General features: G+C 38.7%; 1 protein-coding gene across 1 annotated transcript in view; it reads left to right on the top strand.

The window, feature by feature from the left end:
• The window catches only part of LOC145980859 (uncharacterized), a 69,139-nt gene extending 48,493 nt beyond the window's left edge, over positions 1 to 20,646 (top strand). The window contains exons 5-8 of the mRNA XM_083113942.1: positions 5,727 to 6,202; positions 16,127 to 16,196; positions 17,462 to 18,101; positions 20,502 to 20,646. Of these exons, the coding sequence (XP_082970068.1) occupies positions 5,727 to 6,202; positions 16,127 to 16,196; positions 17,462 to 18,091 (1,176 nt within the window). The 3' untranslated portion in view covers positions 18,092 to 18,101; positions 20,502 to 20,646. The remainder of the gene's footprint in view (positions 1 to 5,726; positions 6,203 to 16,126; positions 16,197 to 17,461; positions 18,102 to 20,501) is intronic.
• The last annotated feature ends 2,288 nt before the right edge of the window (positions 20,647 to 22,934 follow it).

Below are 22,934 nucleotides of genomic sequence, written 5' to 3'. Positions count from 1 at the left end.
GCATCCTTAAGTACTAGTAGAAAAACGCGCGTATTGTCAAGTTAATGTGTAGATTTCGTTTCGCGTTTGGTTAGATGTAGCTTCCTTGCACTTCCATCACCTTTTCTCATGTTATGATTGATTGATTGATTCAGTTTATTTTACTTCGCGTTTTGTGCCTCTTGGCTAATTTGCGAAGATGGGGATGAGTGATGAAATGGATGAATGGACATTAACAAACAACCAAGCCCGAGCGGGATTCGAACCCGGGACCCTTCGCGTCGCAGCGCGATGTGCTAACCACTTTTTTTTTTTTACTTAGAAAAAGGAAATACCCCCTACACGGACGTATCCCCCACCATTCACTCTTTTTCTCACTTTTACACTTTTCAATTCTTACATTTTCTTTGTTTCTTATCAACTGGACGAACACAAATACCCATGCCTTACCCGGGACTCGAACCCAGAACCCCTGGCGTTATAGCGCGCTCTGCTAACCACTTCGCTACGGAGGTCGACAGCACTCGGCCACAGGGTCCGGCTCTCTTATTGTTATGAAATTTAACCAAGATAGTATGTGTTAAATTTATATAATTGTCTATCGCGGTTGCACAGTAAAAGGAAGGTTTAACATGTCCATAACATACGCATTTATAACGAAACCAAAATTTGGTCTCACTCCATACAGAGTAAAATTGAAGTTTCTGTGCATGTACGCGTACTTTTCAATCTATTCCGTAGTTTTTAATTATAACTTTCTTTTCATGCATTTGCACAATTCTCGTTAGTTTCATGCTGTTAGCTAAAGGGATACGATGAGCGGACATTTGCATGTATACCCTGTTCCAGCTAACCGTGAAACAAGGCAGTTCATAGCGTCAGAGAAGCGAGGGAAATCTATTGGCCAGAGCGAAGCTGGTAATTTCAGTAGCTCTCCCCCACTTCACGCAATTCCGCTCCTCTCACGTGTTCATTGGTGGAGCCGTCTCGCGTCACTACTTGCTCAGAGACTTGTTTTCGTTTGCCTGCTCCATAGTTAGCTGGGACAGAGTATAGTGTCGCATTTATATATAAAAAATATGGTTCCGTGTATTAAAACTATATATTTCTTCTCTTCCCAATATTTCTTCGATGGTTTGAACCAAATCGTGCTCAGAGTGTCGCTCTGATATTAACAATAATATTGTGGCAAGTTATCACACGATGCGGACAACAACAGCTGCGAAATTCTCAATATTAATCAACTTTTACCAATAAGTTCTTAAAAATACATTGATATCGTTATATTAATCTTAAATCCCGTGGTATTTGACTATAGTGACGTACTCATTGTAATATTCTCCTAAATTATGGCTTTATTTCGTAAATAATGAGTCGTAAAAATCAATTTGCCGACATAGAAAGAATCTTCTGCTTCATCGTTTCTTCCCCATTTTCCTGGCGTAACTAAGCGAGAGAATGGCTTCACTTTTGCGCAATAAACAAGTCCTTCAAGTTGTATATAGTTCAATTGTTCCAACTAACAGACAAGTACTTGTATCAAATTGATAATACACAGTAAAACAATAACTTTAGCCGTTAAACAACGCGGCTGGTTTTACGGAACATAAGCTACAACGCTGGACATGTTTTCAACGTAAGGTTTTAAATTATGTGTGTGTGTGTGTGTGTGTGTGTGTATATATATATATATATATATATATATATATATATATATATATATATAAAACACATATATATACACTCGTATATCTTGGTGACTATGAATGCTAGATACAAGATGAAGTAGATGAAAGTAAAGAAAAATCTCTCGCGCCCCACGTAAGTGTCACGTGCCCGCACGGGTAAAGCATATGGTGGATGTCTAAAACGACGACTCATAGATGGCAGCACTCTGTACGGCGTTGATCTTGCTCCGCTTAAATATTGTATATAGGATAAAAGAAAGATGAAATTATATATGTGTATTGTTAGTATATAATCCAAGATTGATCTGTGGTATTATAACAATAATGAACTATGAAAAGGGATATAAGAAGAGAGGATAACAGTATTCACCATATAGGTTACGACTCAAAGAGTCAAGAAGTCTGGAAACGTTTCCAATTTTGTATCTCTCTTTCACAATCCGGTTAGGAACGAGAATTCTAGGTTGCACCAAAGCACACGAGTTGCGCATCATATGCGGCACCGGGTCAAGGAATGCGGATAAGATCGCGAACCTCTGACTGTCCCTTTGGGTTGTTTAACCCTGGCTGCGCCAAGTTCTAGGCCGCACATAAGCACGACGTAGTTGCGCATTTCATATGCGGCATCGGGTTAAGGAGCACGGATAAGATCGTGAATCTTAAGTGTCATTTCTGGGTCGTTAAGTAGAGTCCGTCGGTGCATTGATATATACATTAGATGCCAAAGAAGCATGGGAAGCGCGCTGGTCGCAAGACACGCGAAGCCTTAATGTTACAGCGTAGACACGTGTCCACGATCCGTTGGGATTAAAGCAGGATATTGCTGGAGAAGAGAAGAAAGCCAAGCTAATTCCTATAGATATTACAGAAATGCCACGCGATATCTATAAGGATATCGAAGACGCCGAATCTAAGGATCCCAGTTGCTGACCCCGATAAATAGAAGGATGCCCCTGTAAATATTCAATCAATTGTCAGCAGACGTGACAATTGTAAAAAATAAGAAGTTTGTCCATTATTAATTACTGTATTACAATAAGAAGAAGTCCTTCTAGTATTGAATACTGAATCGTAAGAAGAAGAAGTCCTTCTTATATTGAAGATTGAATTGGAAGAAGAAGAAGCCTTCTCATATTGGTTATAAGATGATAAGAAGATGAAGTTCTTCTTATATTGAAGATTGAACTGGAAGAAGAAGAAACCTTCCCATATTGGTTATTAGATGATAAGAAGAAGAAGTCCTTCCTATACCTTATAAGAATAAGAAGTCCTTGTTATATTGCAGATTGAATTGGAAGAAGAAGAAGCCTTCCCATTTTCGTTATTAGAGGATAAAAAGAAGAAGAAACCTTCCCATACTTTGGAAGAAGAAGCCTTTCAGTAGATATATATCAATATACCCACAAAGTTATATATGTAGATAAACAAATAGACAGCTCAAAATTACGATTATGTATATCAAATGAATGTAATCTGAAGAGATAAACTGAGTGTATCATGCTTTACCCTGGCCTAAGCCAGATTGATGCTACCCTCTCCAGGACATAGCATAAGCAACGCTTGGGCGCGAGGGTTTAAAACAGTACCTGCATATTCCCTGGTTATTTATTTGATTTATTTTAAAATTCCAATCTCGTGACTAGAATTTCGCACTTATTGCTGATGCGTTCGGAGGAAAAATATTCTAAATGTAAAACCCGTGCTTCTTTTTGGTGGGATATTTAAACGTTTTAAAGGTTTTTAAAAAGTATTTTTTCGGAAACTATTGCTCGAGTTACAAATTATATCTTGTTTTCATCAGTACAGACTAGTCTACAAGTGTCAAGTCGAAACACAGATTTTGTTTTATTAAATATAACAAGAAGACGAAAGTGAAAAATCTTCTTCTTTTTTTTGTACGAAATTAAAATTCGTTGGGCCCCGAAGTAGGCAAAGACGGGACGTGAGGGTTCAAAACGGTACCTGTATGCCTGATAGATGTCTCATCATCGTGGCAATTGTATTGTATTTTATTGTATTCATTTGCTTTATTTTACTTCGCATCTTGTGCCGCTTTTGGATAATTTGCGAAGATGGGGATGAGTGATGAAATTGATGAATGGACACTCATAAACATCCATGCCCAGGCCAGGATTTGAACCCGGGACTCCTGGCATCGACTCATCATCGTTGCAAGAATAACGCACTTGCTGATGATACTTTCGAAGAAAACATAATTTTTAATCCAAAAGCAGTGCTTTTTCGGTCGGAAAGCCCCCTCCCCAAATATAGCCAGAATATTATTCAACTTTACTAATAGGATGCTTCGATGCTCGGAAAGCACTGAAAACATGTGTTTCCGAACATTACCTGAGATACAGTATGTTCCAAAAGTCGAAAACACAAATGTGGCACTCGTCTCATCCTGGCCATAGCGACAACACCTGTGACACGGCGTTCGAAGATTAGACATGTTTGTGTCAGTTTTTAATAATGGCAATATTAAAACGTTCATGGGCCAGTGGAGTCCCTTCAGAATTTTGTTCAAGAGGTTTCAAGATTTCGATGTCTCTGTTATCCTGGCCAAGGCAGCTATGATGATCATTCTCTATCTTTTGCTTTCCATCTTTATCTTTCTCTACGCATTTTTTCTCTCCACATTTATTCAATTTTTGTGGACTTCCCGATGGCGTGGAGGTAACATCGTCGAAAGCACAGTGGCTCTTTAACTGTGGGACCAGTTCTATAAAATGGAATTAAAACTCAAACTTATATCTTTACATTACTATCTCTCTTTTCCTCTTTCTCTTCCTTCCTTCCCACATTACTTTCTTTCTTCCCACCTCTCTCATTTTCTACATTTCTTCTCTTTCTCGTTCCTTCCACTTTTATCTTTCTCTTTGTTTCATCTATATATCTCTTTCTCTCTGTTTTCACATCTTATCTTTTTCCACCTCTATCTTTCTTTGCTTCCACATTTAACTCTTTCTCTCTCTGTATCTCCTTCCACCTTTATCTATCTTCACGATTCTCTCTCTCTCTCTCTCTCTCTCTCTCTCCCATTTTTCTTTCTCTCATCATGAATCCTTTATTTCTTTCCACTTTTACCTCTCTCTATCTTTCCACATTTAGCTCTTTCTCCATCTTTATCTTGTTCTCTCTTTGCTTAAACCTTCATCTATCTGTCTTCCTCTTTCTTTACACCTATCTGTTACTTCGCCACGCCAGTTGGCGTCCAGCTTAAGGCCGATGGCGAGATGAAATTGGATGAAGGAACGTTCACGAGAGAACGCCATTTCCCCAGACTAGTTTTTATTGTCAAATTGAATCCCAATTGATGCTCTAGCACTCAATGTGTTTCGTTCTTTCAGCGGATGGATCATCGCGCGTGTGTCTATCGTTTTTCGGCCGTAATATTTCAAGCTCGGTTTTCAAATTTGCCGCGAGAGCTCCAGAACAAGTTGTCGTAGCGAGATTATATCGGTTTTGCTTTCTTTCGGAATGACAGTGCTTTTATCGGGGGTTATTAAGAAGATGAAAATTGATTTTATTTAAAAGAAAATGTATTCGACACACTGTTGCTACCACAATAGACCAAAGTGAATTTAAAATGCAGTTAGTAGCAGTGATACATACATTCCTACTTTTGTACAAAGTTTCGTTGCAAAAAAAGCTGATATTTCTTGGCGGGGAAATTTATAAGATGGACAGTGCTGCCAACTTAGGGGGGAAACATTCGGAATCGCTTCTAGCGTCGGCTCTATGGACGCTGGATGGACCAAATTTGGAAGGAAGCACGACAAGGAACTACCCTTTGAGGATATGTAATGCCTGCCCCTCAATTTTAAAGAAACGGAAATCATGCAACATTTTCGAGATTGCTTCTAAAAGAACACAGTTATATTATAACCCATTGTACCTACCCCTCCAGTGCATATGAACACTATTCACGGACCAAATGACTGTACAACTACCTTTGTTGTCTAAATACGATCATAGTTGAGAGTAAACAAAAACAGAATTGAGAGATATTGTGCATTGCACATAAATGTTACTGAAATCAAATTCTTATATTTTCAGAGGTTCGCTTTCATCCTGGCGCTCTGCCTATACTCCAGGGCAGAGGAAGAATCAACAAAAGATATCACCAAAGACAAGAAAGAAGAGACAAAGGATAAGAGAGGATTGCTAGAATTCGGATATGGATTCCTTCCTGTAAGTTACGAAGGACACGCGGGATATGCTCCAGGGAATATTGGATATGAACTCGGATATATTCAAAGTGGACATGGACCAAATGGAGTCATTGTCCCGCATAATATTCCTGTACCGATTCAACAACTGGTTCATCATTTCATTGCGGTCCCAGTAGACAATTCTTATCCGTTTCATCTTCGCCAACCATTGCCTCCACCTGCAGGGAAACAAGTATACAATCCAGTCACCTACCTTGTAGCCAAGCCAGTTGCGGTACAGAATCCTGGTGGAGGTGCAGTCCAAAAGGCAGTTCCAGTTCAGAATCCCAAGCCAGTACCAGTGCCAGTCGCGGTTCATAAGTCAGTTCCAGTCTTGAGTCAAGGTCAAACCGGGAACTATATTGCAGCTGAACCTGGTTACGGTGCCTTTCATGGTTGAACGTTAAGGCAGCTTCCTATACAAAAAAAGATAAATTATTTTAATGTTTGTGAAATTGCATTGTAATGTTGTGAGATTTTGTACACGATACAATAAAATGGTGGCTGTGATTTGAGAGTTTGAGAGTACCTTTGATTTTTTTCTCCAATTAATTTTCAACAATGTTTTCCTTTTAGAGGAACTGAGCTGATGTTCTAAATGTTATAAAATAAATTAGTTTAGAATTTGTTTTTACATGATGAGGATATTTTTGTATTGATTTCGTTATTGTTCAGACATTTGTAATTTGAAACTAGAATAAGAAATTTATTTTTCTCTCTCTGCCCTCAATCTAACATCTCTGTTTCTCGTTCTATTTACTCTGTCACCCTATTTCTATTCTATCTCCACTCCCTCCATCCATATATGTTCCCCTCTTTCTATTATTAGGTATCCCCGATGCGTAGTTCTAACGTTATCTACTTGTAATCAAGGGGTTCCGTGTGAGATACGCGGTGGAGGCACGTAATGGTTCGGATCCCACTTTAAACTGTAGGTCCAGTTACAATTAGCCTACCTGTGAGTAAACTGGATTATAAGAGAAACTCAAAAGTCTCTCTCTATCATTCTATCCTGTCTATATCTCTCTACACTCAACTTACTCTATTCTCTCCATCTCTCTACTCCCCACTCTCATTACCTATTGATCCACGTACCTACTCGTATTCTACCCTCCCTATCTGTACTCTCTAGATATAGGTTTGCCCCTCTCTCTCTCTCTCTCTCTCTCTGCACTCATTATCATTCTATCCTGTCTCTCTCCAATCGAGTTCGATACGCGGTGGAGACCCTGCGGTTCGGATCCCACTTTAAACTGTAGGTCCAGTCCCGATGAGCTTATCTCTGTATAAAGTGGACTTAAAACAACGATTCAATCTCTCTATATTCCCTTCGTCTCTCTCTCTTTCTCTACACACACTACTCTCACCCTACTTTCTACATTCTCCGTTTGTCTATCCCTTACCCCTATGAGAAATTATAGACAGCTCTGAGATAAACCTAAGTTTCAACTGAAATTTAAGCACCATCTAGTACGGCAAAGTTCCCGTATTATTGAGATTGAATACAGCAAAAATGTAGCAGCTTATCAACATCTCAATTGAAATCTATGTAGTGCCCAAAAAGAGCAATCGAGGCGTGCTGCAGGGAGAGGGTTTCGCTCTAGCGCCAAATAGTTCGCACGGGCCACGCTAGATAGCGTCTCGAGCGAATAACGCTCCAACAGGCAAAACGAGCGGTAAACGCTTGGTACACGTATAACCGTAATTTGTCTGTGATAGTGGGCCCTCAGGTATGGACTGTTAAGTGAAAAATGCAGTGAAATTGAAACTTAAGTGAACAGAGTCATCATCTCCATGTTAAAATGTAATTTAGTCTCTTACCAATAAGGTTATATATGTAAATGAAACAGATGATTGTGGACTGAAACTGCCAGGATATTTTACACATGTGTATACGATTAGTGTCACATTAAAATGATCGAGCGTAGTAGACTCGAGCGAGTACGAGCGAGCGAAGTGATAGTAGGATAGTGTGCACAGTATTGTTATAACAATTCTCTACATTAGTACAAAAAAAAGATGCCGGAATAATATTGGAGTTGATATTACAATCATGGTGAATGCATCATTAGTTCATTAAAGAATCTTTCCAGTAGCCATATTTTAAAATGTTTGTAAGTAGGGGAGAGTGGGGCAGGTGAGTCCCCCCTTAAGAAATTCCGGCCTCCGTGGCGGAGTGGTTAGCACATCGCGCTACGACGCCAGGGGTCCTGGGTTCGAATCCCGGCCTGGGCATAGATGTTTGTGAGTGTCCATTCATCAATTTCATCATATCATCACTCATACCCATCTTCGTAGATTAGCCAAAAGTGGCATAAAAAGCGAAGTAAGATTAAAGCAAATCAATCAATCCCCTTAAGAAATGAAATGTCATAGTGTGCAAATTATTTATTAGAAAAGAAACAAAATTTTACCAGAATACACGTAGAACAGTTATGAACATTTTTATTTAGTTCAAATACAAGAAAATAATTAACTTCTCTGTTAAAAAATTGAAATAAATCAAGTCTGCATGTGGACGCACTTGCCCCACTGGGTGGGCCAAATGAAACCAGCCAGAAACAGAAACTGAAAACTGAAATTTGGCAATTTACTTTCACCAGACAAGCGTGTCCAGATTAATGAAATGTGCTGGAGAGTCGTTGAGACGCAAAATTAACTGGCAAAAGGAATGAGTGGGTATTCCCCAGAACGAAAAATTTAGCACGCATACTGCTCAATACACATGGAGTCAATGTTATTAAAATTAAACCAACGGTAGTAAAGCAAAGTAAATATTCTGCATTCTATTGCGTTAAATTATGCAACTACCATAATAAGATTTTGTCATAACAAATTAATGTACTTCGTGGATAAGTATAATTCTTGAATTTGCTATAGATCGGTTAGTTCATTGAACTCTCCAGCCTAATTATTGCCAATTTTTGTGGGAGCAGGAAAAGGTGTATTATCTATAATTCTTGAATTTGTCTAAATATGCTTCACTTTGACTCTGGCAAATGCAAGGTACCACCAATTGTTATTAGGTTCAAATCTCACAAAACTCGCGCTATGAAAATAGTAATAAAAATGATCATCTTTGATCAATCTGCAGGAAATAAACCAAAATTAAGCCACTGGATTTTATCATCTTCAAGTTAGGACCCATTAAGACTGTGTCTACACTCGGACTGTTGGATCATGAAGAGTACGCTCAAAGATAAACACAAACGTTGTACATATAAAGGGTAGTCGCAATTAAAGTTGCTATACTAAGAGCCCCTCTGGAGACCTTTCGAAGCGACAGATTGCGCTTAAACTTGGCATGAAGGCTATGGAGACCATCGGAAAGCGAATGCTGGTGGATTATAGTTCAATACAGAGTCCCTGGAACACGGTCGAAGAAACGGATTGGGGTGAAACTTGATATATAGGCTATGGAGACCATGGGGAAGCGAATGCTGATGAAAAATAAATAGTTCAAATTTTTAACACCAGGTGAAAATGTGGCGCTTAAATTTAAACTTTCCCTACTCAGTGCCCTCTGGAGGCCGGTTGGGGATACAGATTGGGGTGAAACTTGATATAGAGGCGATGGAGACCATGGTGAAACGAATGCTGATGGAAAAATATAGTTCAAATTTTTAACACCAGGTGAAAATGTGGCGTTTAAATTTAAACTTTCTCTACTTAGTGCCCTCTGGAGGTCGGTTGGAGATACAGATTGGGGTGAAACTTGATATAGATGCTACGGAGACCATGGTGAAACGAATGCTGATGGAAAAAAATAGTTCAAATTTTTAACATCAGGTGAAAATGTGGCGCTTAAAATTATTTCTTCCCTACTCAGTGCCCTCTGGAGGCCGATTAAAGAAATAGATTGGGGTGAAACTTGATATAGAGGCTATAGAGACCATAGGGACGCGAAAGCTGATGAAAGAAGTTCAAATTTTCAAATTTTCATCACGAAATTTATGAAGAGACACACACACAGATCACCCATGACCAGTGAACTCAGGAGCCATTGAGTCGTAGAGCGCTATGCTAACCACTCTGCCACGAAGATTGCCATAAATAGAATTCGAATATTACGAAAATATGTATGTCTAGCAAAACCACAATATAGATGTGGAAAATTCCTTAACAAAATAAGTTGGACTAAAATCTAAAATTACATAAAAGTGCTCTACATATGACATTAGGGAGAGAATGATGTCGGTTTACGTTAGACTCAGCGAATGCAATTATTGGACGGTATCTAAGACTGATTATTTACGCATGAGTTACCACCGCTATATGCAGGGTATCCGGGCTATAGGTATACAAAAATACACACATGTTATTTAGCATCTGCAAAGTTTATTAACTTTCTTGACCCGGTTTTGTACAAAGTAAATCAGAAGGTTTTTAAGCATGCTGGTAAACTTCGATGGGAGCTTGATAGATATTCAAACTATACTTAAGCTCGTGCCAAGTGTTATTAGCGCAACGATACGCTGAACACAAATCGTGAAGTTTCCTCTTGTACACACCATCTTAAATGAAGCTCCATGCAAGAAAATCTAATGGTTCAATTCTGGGGATCTAGGTGGCCAGGCAGTTTCTGCGCATGCGTGGCTCAACAGCACGTCGACTACTGAAATCTTGGATCGATGTTCTATCAACTGAGTTTCACTACGAGACAATACAAGGAGTAGTTCTCGCATTATAAGTAGTTGTTTTTGTATATCTCTAGCCCGGACACCATGTATAATGAAGGCTGGATTTCTTATGCATTTGCATTTTTTTGGAAGGTACATTGTGGAATATAATGTTCATGGATTTCATAGTGCATTTTTAGCAATATAAAGCATTATCTTGCTTTTTAAAAATATTATCGCGAGAGAACGGACAAATTAGTGTTTTACATTATTTTCTTAAGGGCGTACTAAAGGTGATTTTGCTGTAATTTTTCGATAACAGATGGCAGCACCATTTGTCATGGCAACCAAGTGTCATGTTGCCAGATCTACGCGCATAATCAAGATAAGGACATACAGGTTGGTCGATCAGGGTATTTACTGATGAAAGATGACGTCAGATTGATTAGTGGAATTTAGACAAAATTGGTAGGTGTGCAGGAATGTTATAGATTTTTATGAGATCAGTTAGATACTCTTATCAGAAAAATGAACGAGTGTATCAGAAATGGAAAGTAGTAAAAGTCCAAAATATTTACAAAAAATAAAAACAATCGTGTGGTTAGTTCATACACCAAACAGAGCAAGTAAGAAGAATACAATTACGTTTGAAGCAACTGCTGCGTTGACTACGCGATAATAGGCGTGTTTCATCTACGTCACAAACTGTTGCATTGTGGCTTCGAGCAGCCATGATTGAGGCCAGTTTTTGTAAGCATACTGAATTCAAGTGGCGGGCAGAAGATAATAACACAGGCATTCGTGATTTAAAACAAATGCAGTTCATGGAGATGTAACAAACACTACGCGTTGGATATATTTCCTTCCAAACAACAATTAAAATTGGCTGCAAACATGGCGGGTGTGCATATCCTGATGTCACATGAAACCCATCTGTTGAAGATACTTACAGACAACCCATTTTGTACAACACTACTTGACGACATTTCTCGCTTTTATCAGAAATCTTTACCATATTATCTTCATAAATTTGCAGGAGGAAGTTCCGACTTAATATATCAATATTATTCATAGTTACTCTCTAGTCATTATCCAGTTCTTTGCCTTGTAAGTGACTAAAGATTGAGTTCTTTGGACTTACCATTTCTGGAGTTATGATTCATTCTTAAAACAATTTACAGAAAAACAACAATTTTGGAAAACATTAAAACATAAAGCGTCCTGGGTCTACAATAGAAGTCAGTAAGACGTGTTTGTTCTAGGAATTTCTTTGCTTGCGTTTGATGGTGATCGTTAGTATTAGCTCAAAATTTTCTTTGGTAAACATTTCAGGTTTAGATGATTTTCAAAATAGATACCATTTTCCAAGAGAAAGACTAAAGAGAGTCGAGTATTTTAGAAACAACATAATGTATTAGTTTTAGTTTCGTAATACATGTTTTGAAAGTTGTTAAATTAAAAAAAAATACACACACAATAGATTTTCTACAGATGTTACTTTTTAAAGAAACTGATTGATTGATTTGGTTTATCTTACTTTGCTTCTTATGTCACTTTTGGCTATTTTGCGAAGATGGGGATGAGTGATGGTATGATGAAATTGATGAATCTACACATACAGGCCAGAATTCGAACCCTCTGGCCGCTGGTGTCGTAGCGCGATGTGCTAACCACTCCGCCACGGGGGCTTGCTATTTAAAGAAATAAAAAAGCTATTGATATTTGCGAGTGTCCATTCAATCATATCATCACTCATCCCCATCTTCGGAACTTTACCAAAAGTGGCACAAAAAGCGAAGTAAAATAAAGCAAAATCAATAATATTAAAGTGCATAAAAATTCCTAGTGATGTACCATTGGTGCATCAAAATTCAGAGAGAGATACATGTAAGGTATTTTCATCAGATTCTGTTCCCTGAAATGCACTAAAAATGCATTATTGGTGAAGATGAGACACGTTCATTTTAATGGGACGAAAATTCCACGTTGAACTGTGGCAATTGATGAGGCAAAATTTCATCAGTCTTTATGTGATGCATTTCGTGTTCTGTGCGCAGGAACAATGTTGAAACCAATGTTTTTCGTGAGAAAGATATGAATACCGTACATGTTGCCGTTAGCATCACGAATGTGGTAGCGATTTGTCCTTTTATAAGCAAGTGGAATTCCTTCAAGAACAGCTTGACGAAGAAACTATCATGGTTGATTGTCATACTCTTTCTGTGGCATTTCGGTCTTGTTGGGTACATGGTTTGTTTCGGGAGGGGCTAGATTTGAAAAGGTGGACAGTACACACAATAAGATGTTTCGTATTTCAGAACTTTCTATTCTGAAAATGGCACACAGTGGTTTTGACCCAGTTTTTCATGGAGTTTCTTTGAAAATGTAGATTTTCTCAAAATTTTGGAGGGGTCTGCAGCCCCATCAGCCCCCCCTCTGCGTACGTTAGTGGTTGGGTAGAACGAGTAAATGCTCGTCTCGTTTAAGTCTTGTTTCGATTTATAAACACCCGCCAGTTTCTTATCTCGGTTTCGAAGGGCAAATCTCTGTATTGTCTCAAGTTTTTAAATATACAGGGTGTTTCCCTGAATTAGACTGACAGGGTGGATGGAGACTGACCAAAGTACCAATATGAGATGAGGATCACTGGTTCGAAAATTCCAAAACTAGATGGGGCTGCCTAGGACAGTGCAATAATACAACTGAAAGATGATACATAATTAGTACGATTAGATTTAATCCAAAATTGCGGTCTCCGGCGTCAACGGCTGATAGAACAAGGAGGTCCTGTTCCTTGGCCAGCTCGTTCGCCTGATCTGCCCACACTCGATTTTTGCTTGTGGGGATTATATCAAAAGTGTTGTCTACAGACACCGGTAGGGCAGCCCGGTCCCGTAAACATGGTTACGCTTTGTGTGCAATGATCTGTTAGCGGTAAAGTGAATGCATCGCTTGAATGTCAAGCCACGTTAAGGACCGAGCGATAGTGTTGCAATATGCAGATAGTAAACACTGGAACAAGAACAATCTCTAAGTATAGGAATGTTTATCAGAGCCTGTGCAAAAGAAGATGCGGTAGACAGCAGCGCTCTCAAAAGGCAACTTTAAGTTACGAGCCCATGGACCACAGATAAAATGTATATGCACCGCGGCTCAAGCAATTCATAGTGTGACTTACTAAACTCCATCAAATTACATTGTGTTTATATTGTACCATATTGAAACAAAGTTTTATTGCTCGTTTTAAACACCGGGCGTAGCTACCGTCAGTATATTCAATTTATCTGAAGCTATAAACTGTACATGTAGCTTTTAGAGGAGAAAACATCTTACATCATGAAATGTGCATTTGTGCACTCGCTTTCGCGTGTTGAGCTTCTGACATTATTCCCTATCTGCATATTGCAACACTAGCGTATAGATTTGGATTTCGTTTCAATGGTTAAATTCACCAATTACCGTCGTTTCGTCATCACGAGGCAAACAAGCAATTGGCCCCCCCTGGTGAGGAGGACCTGCTGGCAAGAATTTTTGCTGCCTGTGATGTCATCAGATCAACTCCAGGTATGTTAGAACGAATGCGACAGATCTTCTTGCGATACTGATGTGCCTGCATCGACGCTGGACGCTGCACCTTTGAAAAACTACTGCAAAGAGTGCTACGATAAGCTGCAGTAATGTGCGTATTAAATCTACAACCCGGATCTTTCAGATGTCTTATTCCAATGTCATAGGGAGCCCCAACTAGTTTTGCCTTATAACTTTCTCATGACGCATTTCCGGACCAGGGTTCCTTATCTCACATTGGTACATGGGTCAGTCTCCATCCAGCCTGAAAGATTGATTCAAGTTCACGGAAACGCCCTGTATAATTCAGCTTGTCGCCGCAGGAAGCGTATAGATGTCAGGGTTGGCATTTACGCATAAAAAATGCTCTTATAATTGACATTTAAAATACAAGTGAAAGGCGTCAAATTCATAAAAGTGCGTAAAATACATGAAAACACACACATTCAAGAAGTATACATCTAGAAACACACATCAAGAAGGATCCTCGCATGCTAATCAAGCATCCCATAAGTAATAAAAAATAATTATGATAATAATAACAACAAAATAAAATTGATAGAACGGATACATTATGCGTCGCTTACTTCTCGTGAAGATTTTTAAATATTTGTTTACAAGCAGCGGTTTTACCTACGAAATTTATGTCAAAATAAGTAGGAGAGTGGAATTTTTTGTGGTATAACTAAAATATTGTTTGTTTCAGCTTATGAATATCCAAGTCCCTATTGGGCCTCCCCGATGGCACAGTGGTAGTGTATTCGCCTTGTAATCAGGAGGTCCCAGGTTCGATACCCGGTGTTGGCACATAGTGGTTCGGATCCCAGTTTAAGCTGTAGGTCCAGTCCCGTTTAGCCTTTCTGTGTATTAACTGGACTTGAAACAAATACTCCACGTGGTTACTAGCGTCACAGCCAGTGATGCCGTAGACTATAAGTTTACGTCTACATGCGTTGTCTAAACGTAATCTTCGCGTAGATTACATTGGGTTGTAGTTTACATATATTACGTAGACAATCTAAAGTGCATTAAAATTAATTTTCAAGTGTTTCATGAAAGGAAAGTGAAATTTTCAACTATACTGGTTCCTAACGAAATGAAAAGAATCCTATTTACAACAAAATCTCTCTTCTCTTCTATTATCAACTATGGAAGAAGATAATAGTATGCAGAAAACAACAACAGATGGCAGTCGTAAGGCAAGAGTGATCTTTTTCCCATAAAACACTAGAATATTTCCTATATTAGGTTTCTTCCAAGGTGAGAAATTGTTTGAATTTGGAGGAAAGAGTATGAAAAGTTCTCCTCACACATCAGCAACTGACATGCACTATAATTTTATTTCAATTCCACGGCGCCCTTTGCTAAGTTATCAACTTTCGCCATGTTGTTTACATAGATTACGTTATCTACGTGTATAAAATAGTCTACGTGTAAAAAGTAGACTATCGTTGTTTACGCGTAGACGCACATCACTGGACAGCACTGAGAAGTGGTGTAACGTCGTCGCCTTGTAATCAAGGCGTCTCGGATTCGATACCTGGAGAAGGCACATAATGGTTCTTATCGCAATCTAAACCGTAGGTCTACTCCCGATTGGCCCTTCTGTGGAAAAATGGGCTTAAACCAAAATCAAATTTGATACCACCTCACTATCAGTCACAATGGGCACTTGAGATGCCGGGATTCGTACCCTGAACCTCTTGATCATAAAGCAAAGCCATAACTTGCACTAATATGAAACTTGGAAGTGCATATCTGTACACTACTCCTTACAGACAGAACTGAATAAAATTATATAACAGCATTTATCGTTACGTAACAAACTCTGAGAAGCAAAAGCATCAGAAAGACTGCAGGGAAACACATCTGCTATACAGCCTTTCGCATTTTTACGCACGCCGCAATGCGCCCGTCACCTGTTTGGACTTTCAGAAACTGTTACAGCAGTCTCCAATCACTGTAAACGGGGGAGAAAGGAGACCGAAGGATATTAATTAGATGAATTTGGCGAAAGGGTTCTTTTTTTCGAGCAATACTATTACTTTTCTATATAAACATTGATTTCTTGTTCCCAGTATGGCATTCTGCATCCTTGGACACAAAGAACCACCACCATGAGAGTACTGGTAAGTTGTTTCCGCTATGAAGTAATCACATTAGGATATTAATCTTTCTGTGGTCCATATCTCAGGGGCAATGATCTTATACAGGGTAATTCCAAATTAATTCAACTTTAGACATCTATTATGACGTTACTATTTATGATAGAAAATCAGACAAGGCCTTAATATAAAGAAAAGCTCTGGAAGCTTTATTACCACTTAGCGAGCTTATGCTGCTTTGCCGCTGTTCCGCCAGGATCGCCAGTGTTGCAAAATTGCTATGACCAGTAGATGGCGTAATGGTGCAAAGACATTTCCACATGCGTTTTGGTAGTAATGCACATGTTTCACCCTTCTGAAAGATTTGCCAAAGTTACAACTGTGAAATGTGTCTTGGAAACTATGAACAATAACTTGATGTCTCGTGCATAGCATTGAATTACCCAGTAAGTGTGTTCCAACCTATATCTGCTCTACTCCAATACATTCTACACGTCATTTGTTAGTTATCAGTAGGGCCCGGAATATTACGTCTTATAAAACTGTAAAATATGTAGGTAATTATATCATAAAAAGGGAAAATATGTCAGAAAAATGCAGAAATATTCCCAGTGAAGCCAAAAATATGCACAACTGTACTAGTACTTTCGAATTTCTCATAATATGGGAAGTGAGTTTCTTCCAAACCAAATTAAAGCATACATATCAGAGAATTTTCTTGAAAACAAAGTATGCTCTTTTGGTTAGGATGATAACACAGACAATAAATATTTTTTTGTTTTTATTTATTTAAACAAGGTTCTTTGAATGGCAGTATCTTGCGCGTGTCTTATTTTTGAAGGGGGTACAATTCGGATCGAAGGCTTCAGCTGGGTACTGCACTCCTTTTAAAAATTTTGGGGCACAATGTACCCCCGTTCCTACGCCACTGAGACTGTGCATACGGCACTAGGGAGCTATAGGATTTGTCTACTGTTACGGCGGCCGGACCTCATGCTGGCAAGGGAAGTGGGGAGCGGGGCTTACGCCGCAGACCAATCAGACAACAGCGGTGGCGCCGAGAGTTACGACGCGGCGGTAGGAAGTACTACGTGCACCTCGTTCTACAGGCTGCTGCGTTTCTTATCGCGCTGGATTTGTCGCTTCCCCGCTCCCCTTGCCAGCTTGTAGAGCGTTCGCTGTAAGAGTAGAAAAACCTACAGCTGCTTAGGAACCAGTATGTTGTTCAACTATTAACGTTAGAAACTCGTTAATACCACCTTGTTTATAATGTATTGATGTTCCCGCAGGTATCCATTATATGCATGACCTCCGTGGTGCTGACCACGGCACAGGACTTTGGCGACTATGGTGGTGGATATGGCGGGAACCATCTTGGAGGATATGACAGCTACAAGCACACACCAGTCCATGTGATCACCAAGAAAATACCAGTACCCTTTCCAAAACCAGTACCTTACGAAGTGGTGAAGCACGTACCAGTATACGAACCAGTGCCCGTCCAAGTCGTACGCCGATACCCAGTCCACATCCCAAAGCCATACCCGGTACCCGTGGACAAGCCTGTACCCTACACGGTTGAGAAGGTGGTGCCGTACCCAGTTCCCCATCCTGTACCCAAGCCTGTACCGACCCCGGTCCACATTCCAGTCCACAAGCCTGTACCAGTACCCATTCCGCACGCTGTACCCGTACCTCACCCCGTCGCTGTTCCAAAACCCGTACCATATTTTGTCCACAAGGGCAAGGACGGTTACGGTGTGAGCGAGGTTGGATCTTACGGTGGAGGGTTCGGCAGTTACGGTGGTGGACTTGGAAGCTACGGCGGTTACGGTGGAAGCTACGCTGGTTACGGTGGAAGCTACGGTGGTTACGGTGGAAGTTACGGAGGAGGTTACGGCGGAGCTGCTGGTTTCTAAGCATCCACAGGTAAAAACTTTTCTTGAATTTTTACAAGGAAGACCCGTTTACAATGTGATCAAAATAGTGTCCTGTGTTATTTTATACTCTACAGACCACCATTGTTGCAATTGAGCATAATTCGTTTCTGAAACTAGATATGTATGGTCACAATCATTAATTTAATCTCCCAACCAAATTAACAAAAATGACAGAAAATTGAAGTTTATTAATAAAGAAAAAGATAGTTCTAATATTCGCCAGCAGGTGGAAATGTGGCGCTGAAATAACAACAACCACAAATCGGTCATTCAACTTTATTTTTAGTTTCATGTCTGTACAAAAGTCTTCAATGTGAGCCACGTCAACGTAAAAGACCCTTTGGAAGCGTAAGTCATCGTGATTAATAATTCAACAGCGGGAGGTCGTCCACTCTGTACCGGATTTTAGAGCCACATTTCCACCTGGTGGTGAAAATTTGAACTATATTTTTCGCCAGCATTCACTTTCCCATGGTCTCCACAGCGTCTACACCAAGTTTCACCGCAACCCGATGCTTCAAAAGGGCTTTAGAGGGCTCTGTATAGGGAAGGGTACTTTAATTATGGTACCTAGCAAGTAAGGGTGTGCCAGCTATTTACCTGAAAGCAAGCTCCTCAAAATTCTGAAATATTATTGAATATATCCCGGCAGTATATAAATGTTTGTATTCATGAGATTTATTATAGAGTCACTCGGGGGAATACGCCCAACTTTTTTTTGGCGGTTTATAGCTTTTCTAAATGAAGGAGTGTCGCAATGAATAGCATGTCAAATGAAAGCTACATGTTTTGTTGTTGTTACCTATGCGTTTTATTACTGTAAGTCTTATAGCAAAAGAACCATAGAAAAATAAACAGATGAACGTCAATTTGGGCAAATCACCCCGTGTTCAGGGTAAAATGCCTAACCCATTAGGGGTAAAATGCCCAATACAAGAAACAATTGTTATAATACTTGACTTAAAAGGAAAATAATACACAGAATTAACTGGAAGATTATTAACGTTTGTTTCGTAAACAGAACATCATTTGTACAGACAAGCATAGCGTTTTTAACAACATTTATTTTGAATTTATCATAGTCTTTTTTACTGTTTACATTTGTCAGAAATTGCATTGCACTTTGGGCACATGGACGTGAATTTGATACATATTTCATGCATCCACATACTACAACGATTACACTGGATCCAGTCACATTGTGGTCATTTCTTCTCATAATAATGCCCATCGGCATATTGTACTTAATTTATTTGGCATATCACCCCACAGGTACAAGCAGAAAATTGAATCGATGGGTTGGCAACTCTGAGCACCATGCTGCAGTTTGACTCTGCAGATATGTTTCCCTCACTTTTGATCTTTACACCAAAGATAATTCAGTTTCTTTCTCTCTTGGGAATATTATTGCACACTGTTAATACAGCAACGTCCAAAAAATTATCTTCTTACCTCATGAAATTAACCCTGAATGGCTTCATATTCTTTTCAAAAGCTCCAAACCTGCTGCCTCGTCTACGAGGGGGTGTACATTTAACCCCGATTAGCATATTCCCCTAAGTGACTCTACTATCTAATTTCCTCGAAACATATTATTTTGAGAATATCTCCAGCTGAGAGCGTGAGTCTAGCTAGCGAGCCTACAGACAGCCTAGAGCCTGAGCAAGAGGGGCAGCGATAGATGCTACGTTCGATTACGTCAACGGCTCACTTGCTGATTGGGTGTTTTGTGAGTTGCGACTCGCTTCCAAGCTACAAATGCATAACAGCCAGAGGTGTTACAGAAAATATTCTCCTTGAATGTTTGCGAAAGTTATAATCAAATTGTACACTGAGGCAAAAAAAATGTCAATTTTGCAAATCAATCTACATTCTGTCTGGGTAACCAGTGGAGAAAGGCCGCACATAACGGTAGAGAAATAGAGTGGGCGGAGCAAGCAGTGCGCGCTCCTGTAAACGGAAAGTAAAGGCACTTCCCCTGTCACGCGTTGTCATTGATTGCTTGCGTAGTCTACTTCCGCAGAGTTTTGTTTTCGTTCACTTGCTCCATAGATTCCCGGGAGAGATTGCAGTAACTCTTTAATGATGTAGAGTTTTAAAGAATACAAAGAAAACAAGTTTAAAGTACGAATTAAAGAAAATATAAATACAATATGGGAAAAGTCAACAACGACAACGTAACCATAGTCAAAACTGCAAAGATAAAAAAATATACATTACTTTAAATATTTTCACGAGCCACGAGTAATAAATATAAAATAATTGAACTTGGCGAAACTATTATAAAATATCAATCCCTGAATACTTTTTAAATAGAAACTATATAAATGTAAATTCTTCTCTTTATATTACTATATATATCTACTAGTAATGTTATTTCTCTTTACAGAAATACAATTACTGCCAGAGGTGCCACCTGAACAAAGTTCCTTTCATCGAACAATGAAGAAAATATATTTTCTTTTCATCAAATGTACCTTATTATTTTTATATTTTTTGAAAAATTAAAGAGAATTAAAATAAATATCATAAAATATGTTGTTTTAATTAGAAAATGAGTGTAATGCCATTGTAATCATAGAAGATACATCAATTGAAATATGATAAATGAAATTGTCTTCGTTGTATTGTATTTTTGTTACTTTTACTGACTTTTATCTTTCTAATTTCATTAGTCACGATGACGATGATTGATGATAACAGTAAATAATATTGTTGCAGGCTGGCAATTACCTACATAATTTCCCATTAAGCTTAACTTTTGTAATGGTATAGTGGGGTTAAGCCACGATCGCACGAGATGTTAATGACGAAGCGGCTGTTCGGCGATCGCAACTTCAAGTTAGAGTGAAAACCCACACTATATATCACAAATACTATTTTGTGTCGCCCTTCTCGCACGAGAATGCAGGAGTCTACAAGCAAGGTCGACGAGAAGCGCGAGACAAAGCCCTGCAATAAATGTACACCCTATATATATATGTATATAAAGCGCACACAAAATTAAGGGTCCGTCAACGAATAGCACTCGGTGCCTTCTCCGTTGAGTTCATTCACACTCTCAATTACAATATCCCACTCTTGCTGTTTTGTCTTGCACCCACGTAAATACCAAATTACCCAGTAGTACCTTTAATATAGATCTATGGTCACCGCGTGACGCGTATCTCGTGCGCGTTTTTATTTTGCTGGGGCACAATAGTTTTCATTATTTTTATTGTGTTTTAAAATTTGAATTTCACTTTTTTAATTCCCTGATGCTATATTTGTTACCACCTGTAGCATTTAGAACATGCTTGCAACACTTATTTTGTTTATTAATTCTACATTTTGTAATTTTGAAGTGAAGTCTATTACTGACAATAAATTATTTCAGTTTATCAGAACACGCAATGGTATTTTAATATCAGGCTCAGGTCAATTTATTGTGATTCAGAATTTGAATAATAATTTGAACACGCACAGATCAGTTCAGCTTAACGAAGGCCAATCTTTATTTTTTAATTATCAGGATTTTTCGCAGATTATTGTGGATCAACAAATTTTACACACAAGAATGTTAGCTTTCGAACAAGTAAAAATGAAGGAAATTGAGTTACTACCTAATATTCCCAAGAATTTATCTGATTTCACTATTCCCCAATGGACTCCGCTTGAACTTGCTTTAAAACAACTTAATCAATCAATTAGTAAGAACATTTCATTTCAAGAATTAGTCCTAAACCCGTTGCCCATGTCGATATTAGTTTTTGTTATTTGGAATGTGTTATTAACCGCAACCCTAGGATATTATTTGTATAAACATTATCAGCTTTTTAAACAGATTCATTCAGAGCAGCGCAGTAATAATTAATAGGTTAAGGCAACACATTAATCATGGACATTAATATTTTAATTACGGTTGGATATTTTACTTAAATTTTCCTTATTTATTTTCAAAGAGTTATGGCAATTATTTTATCAATTTATTTTAATCATATTTTATTTTTGATGAGACAATTTAATTTAATTTTAAAAGAAAAGGCAGTGGAAATTAGTTGGTTTTGTGTACATGCGTACTTGAATTATATATACCCATCCTATTGCAATTTCCTTTCTTTGTCATAATTTTTCCCTTTTAACCTAACCTGTCTATACGGAACGCCATGGACAAGCAATGCCTACACCATCCATGGGCATTTTTTATGACGGACATCCGCAGGCAGTCTACTATTACCAGGCAGAAAGACTGAGTATCATTCTACGAGGGAGACATGCAGATATTTTAAGTACTATTTCAAGAAGAGACTCGTCACCACCAATTTGAGGGAGACATGCAGACATTTTTACTTATTACTGCACGGAGACTACCTTTTACAGGAAGGATGTACAACCATACATTTCCCAGCATAGCGGACTACACATTATCAACAACACCTAGTGATGGAGCTAAATAAAATTCCCCTCCACACTGTTTGCAGTTAAAACAACAACTTTTCCCCATCTCCCAAGATTTACGGGTAATTTATTACATTTTTACATTGCCCCAATGCAGTCAAGACGACAAGCAATCCAGAAAGGAGAGGAAGCAGAGAAAACATACATTCTATAACCAGCAGTTCTGGTTACAAACAATAATTACAGAATTGTGCTACAGTGTTTCTACACATACACATGTGAGCTCCTATCATGTGTATCTATTTGGTCATTTAACATGCATTATGGGAAACAATACTTTTCCATAGTCCTTATATACATTTTCAGTTTTGTGTCATGCATAAGAATTAGTTTTATATGCATTTAAGTTTACATTATACTGCAAGGAAGCGACAAGCATCAGTCA

The sequence above is a fragment of the Lepisma saccharinum genome, chromosome 28 (genome assembly GCF_977018435.1).
Source record: "Lepisma saccharinum chromosome 28, izLepSacc3.1, whole genome shotgun sequence".
NCBI classification, from domain to species: Eukaryota; Metazoa; Arthropoda; class Insecta; order Zygentoma; family Lepismatidae; genus Lepisma; species Lepisma saccharinum.
This window is presented reverse-complemented; position numbering and strand designations above follow the sequence as displayed.